At 40.2% G+C, this 10,101-nt stretch overlaps 1 protein-coding gene across 1 annotated transcript; it reads left to right on the forward strand.

Moving 5' to 3' along the window:
- The first annotated feature begins 257 nt into the window (after positions 1–257).
- LOC126563174 (uncharacterized) lies at positions 258–913 on the forward strand. Its single transcript, XM_050219798.1, has 3 exons — positions 258–507; positions 583–736; positions 797–913. Exons 1-3 carry the CDS (start codon positions 265–267, stop codon positions 895–897), a joined length of 498 nt encoding a protein of 165 aa, XP_050075755.1. The 5' UTR covers positions 258–264; the 3' UTR covers positions 898–913.
- Positions 914–10,101: the final 9,188 nt, after the last annotated feature.

Genomic DNA, 10,101 nt, shown 5'->3' on the forward strand with positions numbered 1-10,101 from the left:
CTGTCCAATCTGGTTAAGATATTTGTGTCAGTTTGTTTTACATTTTCCTTGCTTCAGAGGCAAAATGTAAGATCCGGATCTTATTAATAAATTCTCTTTTGTACAACGAATATTTTGAACCTTATTCTATCAGGCGCCAAAGAAACGTTCTGCATAAGTTAGAATGATTTAGTTTATTATTTAAAATATTAGTTAATACATTAGTTCTTTTTGCGTTTAGCCGATCATTTGTAGGTTTGTGTTGCATCTGAATTTGCAGTCACAATGGCACAGCCGTTAGTGAGTTCCTGCTGCCGGTGCTACTCGCTCCGGAGTGGATCCATTGCGACCGGCATCCTCGGCATTCTACTCTCGATCATCTCCATCATACTGATCTTCACCGTTCGGATCGACTTTAAAACCATCCTGATGGACTGGTTGCCGCAAAATGTGGTGAAAATCATCTATGCCCTCAACCTGGTTATGACAATCTTGATCTCGCTGCTGATGATTATGGGTGTGATGAAGGTGAGTGTTAATATTGGCATATAGTATTGTAGAGCAAACGACTTTAGGCTTCGTTTTTCGTTTATTTTATTACAGAAAAATCACTTCTTCATGATGCCATGGGTTGTGCTCGGATTGATGCTTGCGATTGGATTGTTGATCAGTGTGATTTACAACGCGGTTGTTTACTTCATCGATGGTTACGTGCTGGGAGGAACACTTTGGATAGTAGTTGGACTGATCTCTGTTGGTAAGTTTATAGCAAGTTTTATTCTGAAACTATTGTACTGATCCAATTTTTCAATTGCAGTTATATACGTATACCTCTGGATCGTAGTCTACAGTTACTTTGTATCTCTGAAGAATGAAAACGATCGGGGACGATACTCGAAGCAGCCATATCGTCGATAGATCGATACTTCTTCGCTAAAAAAACATCACAAAAGCTTCTGTAGCTTCGGGAAGCTTATCGCCATCTCTTTATTAAATTGCTGTACTTTTATTGTTTTTATTAATGTGTAATCAGCGTTATTTTCTTAGTATCACAATCAGATTGTGTAATTTTAGTCACTATTGTACATAAGTAGGCGATCGTAGTTAACAACTGAAAACAAAAACATAACAAGAAAAACTGTCAAAGAGCAAGCGCACTAATTTTTTTTCTAAATCTAATATGTTACTACTTATATGACATATCAATGTACTTCTGTATTGAATTGGTATCAGAAGATTCCACCAGATTATAAAATTCATTAGATTTTTTCATTTCGGTTAGATAGTCTATTTAATTTTTCCTTGGTTTGGATGTCTTCTTCTTCTTATTGGCTTAACGACCGCTAAGGTCATGCCGGCCATCGAAATGGCTTTTTAGGGGGATGGGATTTGAACCCCGGTCCTGCCGTTTGAAGACTGGTGCCGCTTTCGCCTACACCACCGGTCCGCCCCTTGGTTTGGATGAAGTTAGGCATTTAATCTTGTACTCTCCTCCTACTCTTATAATCTTATATTCTGTCGTGTTGATCATAAATTTCTTTTCAACATTTACTTTAACAGATTTCTTCTCTTGTACAGGAGGTACATCTCTGATCTGTTCATCAATTTTTATTTCCTTGCCAAGAGCCAAGATTTTTTGAAAATCAGGCTGTAAATATATAAATCTGTCCTTGCAACTCTCGAATTTGGTTGTTAAATATCGTAGAATGTGTCTTTAGATGCTTGGTTACATGTACCAGGGTTTGTGAGGACTGATCGCTTAATGTCTGATCTGTCATCAGCTCTAAAGTCGGAACAGAAAATTCAATGAAGGACTTCAATCCCTTTGGAAATGGAACAAATAATCGAACAAGCGAAATTGCGGCTCTGTTGAAAGGTTTGCTTCGTATAGTAGAGAAAAACTAACTTATTTACATTACGTTTTAGATTCTTGTTTGACTGACAACTCTCGGTGTACTCATTAAATATGGTTAACAACCTTTACTGACATATACTGAATCATATTGATTTGCGTCCCTAGATAATGATGACACCTGCATTGACGTTCTATTAGGTCTGGTTGATCTTGAAGAAAGAGCTTGAATGGATGTTTCATTGCATTAAAGCAATCAGCCTCTCTTAATGGCTGAATAGGTCTGCGTCCTTTCCGGCATTCATCAGCAAATGCGTAAAATCCTTCAAGAATCAAGGTGGACTGAATGTACGAAGGTGAAACATATGTTTCAGTGTGTTTAGTTTTTTGTTGTTGTAAATCTAGACAAAAGTAGTTTCCTTGCGCCGAATGCCTTGCTTGTTATCATCGCAAAAAGACACGAAAACCAACGAGCGTCGACGATGATGACGCTGTAGGCCGCGTTGACAAACACGGAGAAAAATATGAAAATAAAAATAAATGCAGATTCAAGGCATGATGAAAGCCTCGTTCCGGCAGCAGTAAGCATATAAAGAGGGCGAAAAAGTTGTACCATAAGGCTCCACCGGAGGCTGTGTAGTGTGTAATCGGTTCGTTATATGTTGGGTGGAGATGTAAAAATACCCTCGTGCGAAGGATGTGCAGAAATGGAAAGTGATGTAGCGAGAGAGAGAGAGAGAGAGAGAGAGAGAGAGAGGGGAAGGAAGCGTGAGGATAAAGAAGACAAGAAAGGTCGAACGTAACAGTAACCTGTCCGCTGTGCCGGTGAAGGATAGGCCCGCGATGAGCTTCTACATACACGAGGCACAAGATCTAGGGCGGATGGTAAGAAATGGGCGGCTCTCAGCATAGTTGTGCCGAGTGAGAAGGATCGATAAGCCAGTCCAAGGGCAAGGGTAAGGATGACACTCGCTGGCAGTGACATCGATGTGCTCGGAGGCAGCCAGGTTGATATTATGATGAATATTATGTTAGGGTGGTCCTGATAAATTCGCACAAATGGGCGGGCAAGGTGTAATTTATGTGAGCTCTCTGCAGAGCAAAAGCGTCTCGTTTTTTGTTGTTATTTTGTGTTTTGTTTGGTGGAACACATTTCACAACGCGTGGAAATTATATCGGGCATTCAAAGCGGTGAAGCTACTTTAAAGCCAATGTATCGTCGTGGTGTGGCCACTGTAGGTGACAGCATGCTGATGTCTTCATCTGCAGATCACTGACATTACTTCAAAGCGACGAAAATTGTTTAAATACACCCAAGAAACGAGAAACAACCCAGCCAACCTGATCTTTGAAGTTACCGTTGCCGACGAGACGGGTCCGTTGTTCTGCGATATCCTTACCAACGTTCCTTTCGACTGTCGACAAAACATGAAAAGAAGCTGGAAGGGAATCTGGTTGATGAAGTGTCATTTAGCTTATTAATTCTTATTGATTCCATACCGGAGACCCATGTTCTTCCTATTCGTCCGGGCATCTACGCTAAGATGAAGAGATTTGTTATTCGGATAGAAGAGGTAAGTATTCTCGGGACTGTTTGCATGGAGTCAAGAGTAGAGTATGTTTTGTGCCGGAGCATGCAGTATACAGACTCAGTTTGAAGTGTTTCAAATTTCATTGTCATTCATCAAGTGCACGGAGCAGCAGATCCGTTGTGGTTGGATCTTGTGGTTACACGGACGCATTTCCCTTTGATCGGTCGACTGTAGTGTTTGTGACGAACAGAACTTTCAAAACTTACGCAAACTTTTAACGGAGTCCATCATTTAAATGGGACGGAGTTAGGGTTTTTAGATAAAAATTAATAAATCAAGAAAACGTTTACTACGGTGCCCATGCCCACGGCAACTGATTTATGTAATTCGAATAATCTTTTCCTTGATTGCATAAGTTGCAATACTCAACAATGTACCGGGACGCTTGTTAAAGGTTGAATGGAAACGGATTTATGCAAGAAAGCGAATTGTGCGGTTTGATGTGACTTTCCCAGTAAAGCTTCCGTAAGCAAGGGCCGTGTTATTGATGATTGATGGTTTGCCAGAGTCGGTCCATTCACATATCCACAAACACACTCTACGCAGTGGATTTGGAATAAGGTAGTGCTTAGGGAGAGGTACGATCTGTTCGGTGTTACTATTGATACGAATTCTTCTTGTGCTGAAGATTGCCTGGGATTGATTGTAAGATATGAACATCTTGTAACGCGATTTGACACGAAACGGTAGTCTGTACCGGATGATTTGGCGGAATAATTTGAACCGAATTCTGTAGCATCGTAATCCTACCGTTGCTTACTGATTTGAAGGATTGTGGAGCATTGGGTTGGGCGAAGCTGGTTCGCACCCTAGTACCGTTTGGAATTTGATAGTCCCATCTTCGGCGTGGGGATACGGTTCGAGAAGGGGAAGTAAGGGCGGCAGTTTTAGTAAGGTCAGTTGAGCTTTGGTGGAATTGATTTGTTGCGCGATCAAAATTTCTTCTTTCCTCAATCCGATCTCGATCCGGTGGTTGCTACAATCGTTCCAGATACGTATAATAAGAATGATTGATCGGAAGATGGACGAATCTAGGAAGAGATTATAAACCGGTAATATCATAAAATTGAAAGTTAATTTTTATAGAAACATATAAGAAAATAAATCTATCTCATAAAACTATTTACAAGAACTTGTTTGTTTAAATATAGCAACGATAACGGTTCATCCTTATCATCGATTGTTCATAAAGCGTTATCCTTTATATTGCTTTTTAGACATCTTTTTCTTCTTTGTGCTTTTTAAATATTGATGATTTGGTTTAAATCCGCATGAAATTTAATTTAACACTGCATGTCATTTAACTAAAACACTGATGCGCAGGGGCGGCCCGGTGGTATAGGCGACAGCGGCGCCGGTTTTCAATCGGCAGGACCGGGGTTCAAATCCTATCCGGACTGTGTCCTCCGGTAATTGAGAACTGAATATCCAACTACGTGGTATCGGAGAGTCTGGAAAGCCATTCGATGACCGGCGTGTCCTCAGAAGGTCGTTAAGACAAGAAGAAGATTGATGCGCTGTGTTTGTAAAAGCAAGAAGCTTGGACAGATTTTTGGCCCTATATGTGAGGAGCAGCTGCTACAATGACGAGCTCTACGAGCTGTGAGTTCGCATCGCATATTGTATAGCGCGTTGGTCTCGCCAAGCTCCGGTGTTCTGGTCATGTCGTTAGAATGACACCGGACGACTCAGCCCTTGAAGTCTTTTTAGGCCGTAAGCCACACAGAGATAGAGGTTCCGTGGTAGGCCCCAAATAAGATGGTGCGATGGCGTTGATGTCTCCTCTAGAAAGCCCGAGACACTGGACTGTCAGACGACGGCGCTGGACCGAGAACGGTTTACAGGATTTCTGAAACAGGCCAAGACCACGAAGTGATGGTAGCGCAAGATATTATTTGTAAGTAAGTGTTTGTAATTTGTTTTGGCTAGATGGTTTAAACACTTATTGTCAGGAATCATAGCAATGAGACGGTACCTCAATTAACTAAATACGGAAAGTGTTTGACAAATTACAAGAAAAATGAAAACAGAAGAGAAGAACTACGCTCTTGATATCTGTTACAACACTGAATAGAAATATTAGATACAATGTGGACATTTATTTATTTGTTTATTTATTTGATACATACATTCAATGGATAACAATGATCCGATTGTTATCCACGAACGATCGAAAGTGTAATCTAGATATATTTATAAATGTTGTCTAGTTTTAAGGCGGGTTTTGAACGATTCTATCGGTGTATTAAAGTCAAAGAGCTGATAGCTTTCATTGAATGCAACAGACATAGCTATTAGAGGGTCTCTAGATCCATAGTTAGTACGGTTGCGGGAAATTCCTAATAACGGACGCGGTCGCAAGGTATACTTTAGAGCATATAGTAAATCGAGTTGTTGTAGCAATGTTGAGCAGTCGATACTTCCAGTGAGAAGGCCAGCCACAAACATTTGCTGAGCCATTCGACGTCTATCGCTGAGTGATTGTAGGCCCAGGAGCAAGGTTAGGTGCCCACGGTAGCAGACGTATAGCACAGCGGGAGAGATTGCGCTGGATAGATTCCAGTCTATTGATAAGACTCTGGTTAGCTGGCATCCAAACAATTGAAGCGTATTCAAGCACCGAGCGGATGACACTACAATACACGGTCTTAAGGTAAGCAGGATCTTTAAAGTCTTTAGTCATACGGAGTACAAATCCTAGTAATTGTTTACCGCGCGTAAATACTTCCTCAGCTTGTCGATCAAATACTAGTTTTGAGTCAAGGACAACGCCAAGATATTTGATGTTATAAGTACGCTCTAGAGGAATCCCATCAATAGTATAGCTTATCAATAAGATAGTTATCAGCAGGCAACACATACGTCAAGTCGTTAACAAACAATACGAAGAGTAACGGGCTCAGGACGCTGCCCGGGGGTACTCCAGATGATCCAACGAAAGAACGGGAGAGATGTTGATCAAAATAGACTGCATACGTTCGACCAATCAGATAGGATTTCAACCAATCCATCAGTTTCACTCCCAGTTTATCGTGTTTTGCTGGCAAGATATTGTGGTCAATACTATGCAAAACCGCCTTCAAATCGGTGTATATTATGTCCGTTTGCTGTTTTCTATCCCTATTGCAGACGCATCTAGACGTAAACTCCACTAGGTTAGTCACAGTTGAACGCCCTGGAATAAAGCTGTTGTTGGCTGACATAGCGGCGTGATGCTACGAGCAAGTTGGAATGGATTATTTTCTCGGGCACTTTCGCACCTGCCCAGGGAGATGTAACTCCTCTATAGTTTGACGCTTCGTTCTTGTCACCTTTTTTAAAAATGGGAACAATCCAAGAGTGCTTCCAAACCGAAGGGAAGACACCAAGGTGAAGGGAAAGGTTGAAAAGCTTGGTCAAAATAGGCGCTAATGATTCACAACATCTGGTAAGGATGATAGCAGGAATTCCATCAGATCCTGGCTTAGCGGTTGGTTTCAATGTTAAAAGGGCCTTCAGTACTACTTCCTTAGTCACAGCAGTTAGATTAAAGTCAATAATATATTCCGGTGTGTTTGTTAGAGCATTAGTGATGATCACATGATACGAAACAGGAGTCGTATAGGTTTCTTTAAATCTGGATGCAAATATTTCGGAGATTTCCGATGCAGTCGAGCCTGTTGCTCCATTAAAGTGGATCTTATTAGTTATCACCTTTGTATTACGCCTATTGGGTCTTCGTCACAGAATGACTTTGGTCTTTTGGTCAAGTTTTTCTCAAGTTGTGACAGGTATCATACCATACCGAATTCTATTATAGCTTCTATACAAGCAAGACGTTTCCTGTAATATATTTTTGTTTACAGCAGACCAATTTTTGTTGTACTTTTTTAATGCAGCGACTTTAGCTCTCTTCAGATGTTTTAGGTGGCGATCAGACCAAGGAAGACCATTGTTTAACTTTGAAGACGGCACGCAAGATTCAAACGCGGACAACATAAAACATGTACATGCCGACGTATCATCGTCGATGGTGTGAAACTGGTCAATAAATAAATTGTCATTAAAATGTAGAATCAATTCATTGAATCGGGAAAAGTCGGCTTTATAAAAATTACTTCTCAGACTATTAGAATGGACCACTTGAACGTTGATTATAGATGTCCGGTATTCGCATGGTTAAGTCGATGGCAGGATGGTGACTGTCAGTATGCATTATAGGTGTGGGGCAGCTACTTAAGTTAATACAATTGTGTGCCGCAGTATAGTTAGAAAAAACTAGGTCCAGTTGTCGGTTGAGCTGATTTTTTTTTAGATTTGATGAGGACATGAAACCATTTTTAGAGAGACAATTCTCTACCATCGATTCACTAAAATCTTTCAAATTTGGTTTTTTGGTTTGGCTACTTTAGTCAACAACTGGGCGCCTCCTTGGCTTACCGATACTGCTTACTGATCCTAGCACTGATATAGATTGCTACCAAAATAATTAATTATTACTCGTAAATAATTGTGCAAAAGGTATATATACGATTTAACATTAAAATGCACCGTTCTGAATCATATTCAAATCATATCATCGAAATAGTCGTCTTACTACATGTGTAGAGACTGGGAACGAATTTTAGTTGAAACTATGTAACTAATTTGCTAATCCAACGTTCATCTACTTTATTTAATGAGATCCTAGTAGAAAAGTTATTTGCATACCATTGAAATGCTTCATCTCCCTCCGCTCACCCAAACCATATTTTCCTCATAATAAAAATTAAAGCTTAGGTGTTTAGCGTTGATGTAAAGTTCACGTATGGAATGAAAAACAGGAAAACGTTTATCTTTTGCGTGACATTTAAACGACAATTGTAAATTGAATCATTTATTCCACCTTATATTTCCATTGTACCATTTAATGTTCAGCGATTGATTTGCCTAGAATACTGAACACATTTTTCTAACACAGAAGCTACAACATTAGTTTGACGATTGAATTCAGCGAAAGACTCACCCCGGAAATCAGAAACATTGTATTTGCAAAATGGTGCTGTGCTAATACGAGGAACTTCTAATTCGATGGTTGTCAGGAGTATGGTGTGAACACGTACATCAATCATTTCCTTCGCAATGGTCGCCGAGTCCGCTGAGCTTTTGATGTTCGTCCCGACCTTATTACCCACCAGTGTCAAGTTGTCAATCACGGTCAGCGTCGGAACGTCGGTTTCCGTTCCGATTTCACCGCTGAGGAAGTATACCTTTGGCATGCTCACCGTGTACGGTTGGCTGAGCGACGAAAGTTTCATCAAACAATCGGATTGTTTGCATGCTGCTAGTTCTTCACGGTAGCACTAAACTAGACTTACTTTTGATTCTGGTGGAGATTTAACGATTCACGATCGTAAATTTCTGTTTACTTGAATCAAATACAACGCACCGTTCGGTAGTTTGATACTGAAGTTTACATTACGAAGCATAACTTCACCTGAAAAGATACCGTCGGTGAGTTCGTGTATACTCTATCATCTGTATTTCACAGTATGATGATAAGACAATAATGAGAAACCTGTATCGGGGTTTTGTTTCAAGAGATAGACAGGCTGGAGAGCGATGGAATTGAACGGTTTTTATTCGCGCCTCAATGAACGCATTATTGGTCAAATGAACTCGTTCCGAGTGAAGCCATAAGATGTAGCCAAGAGCATCCGAAAAGAATTAAAAAAAAACGTAGCAATGAAAATCGATCATTTCGCTAAGTTGTGCCAGAACTGGGCGAAGATTCTTGATGCGCCATACAATCCATAAAGCGGTGGTTGTTGCTTTTTCCTCGCAATTTTTTTTCCATCAATAGAAAGAGTATTCATAATAAAAAATGGGAAAACACAAACATGAAATGAAAATCGTTCGGGAATGTAGGCACCGTTATGAAAACTGTACAATGGAAGAGAAAAGCTTGAGCTTTCAATCGTGGAAGCGAAACACGGAAGCCCAACAAACGTAACGATCTTCCCAGTTTTTTGTTCAATCAATAAATAATTACGCTTGATACTTTTCTCCCATCGTGGTAGATTTACTATGAAATACCAGCTCTGATGGCGGAACCAATATGGATATACTTAAAATAAGCAATAAATGTAAAGCAACTTTATTTATTTATAACCAATATGACTTTATTTTGCGTATTTAAACTATATGATACAATGATAGCGATAATTTTATTAAAAAAGCTTAATTCAAACACGTTGCTCAACGTTGACGGTATGTACAGCATATTTCCTGTAACAATTTTTTGCATTATTCCATTACGTTTCGTTCTTAGAATTGAAAGAAAAAAAAACCCCCTATTGATTGTATATACTGTATCTACTGAACAGAACACATGCCAGCAAAAGCAAGTGCCGTACAAAGCTTACAATTTAAATATCGCTCCGCACTGGTGCAACTGGGTCATGAACATTCTTTTCATCGTCAACTCGTCATAACTTTGCACCCAGAAGAAGTTACTCTATTAGTGAGCCCGAGTCGATGAATCGGTTAGGGAAAGTTATGCAAAAGAAGTATCGCTAAAAGGCAACGCTTGTGAAGTTTATTTACCATTCAGGCTATAGTAACGCAGCAAAGTTTGCACTAAACGTGAGCGAAAATGCTATACACCGACAATCCGGTGGGGGAGGGGGGGGGGGGGGGGGAAGGGCCAACGGACAGTGA

The sequence above is a fragment of the Anopheles maculipalpis genome, chromosome 3RL (assembly GCF_943734695.1).
Source record: "Anopheles maculipalpis chromosome 3RL, idAnoMacuDA_375_x, whole genome shotgun sequence".
NCBI lineage: Eukaryota > Metazoa > Arthropoda > Insecta > Diptera > Culicidae > Anopheles > Anopheles maculipalpis.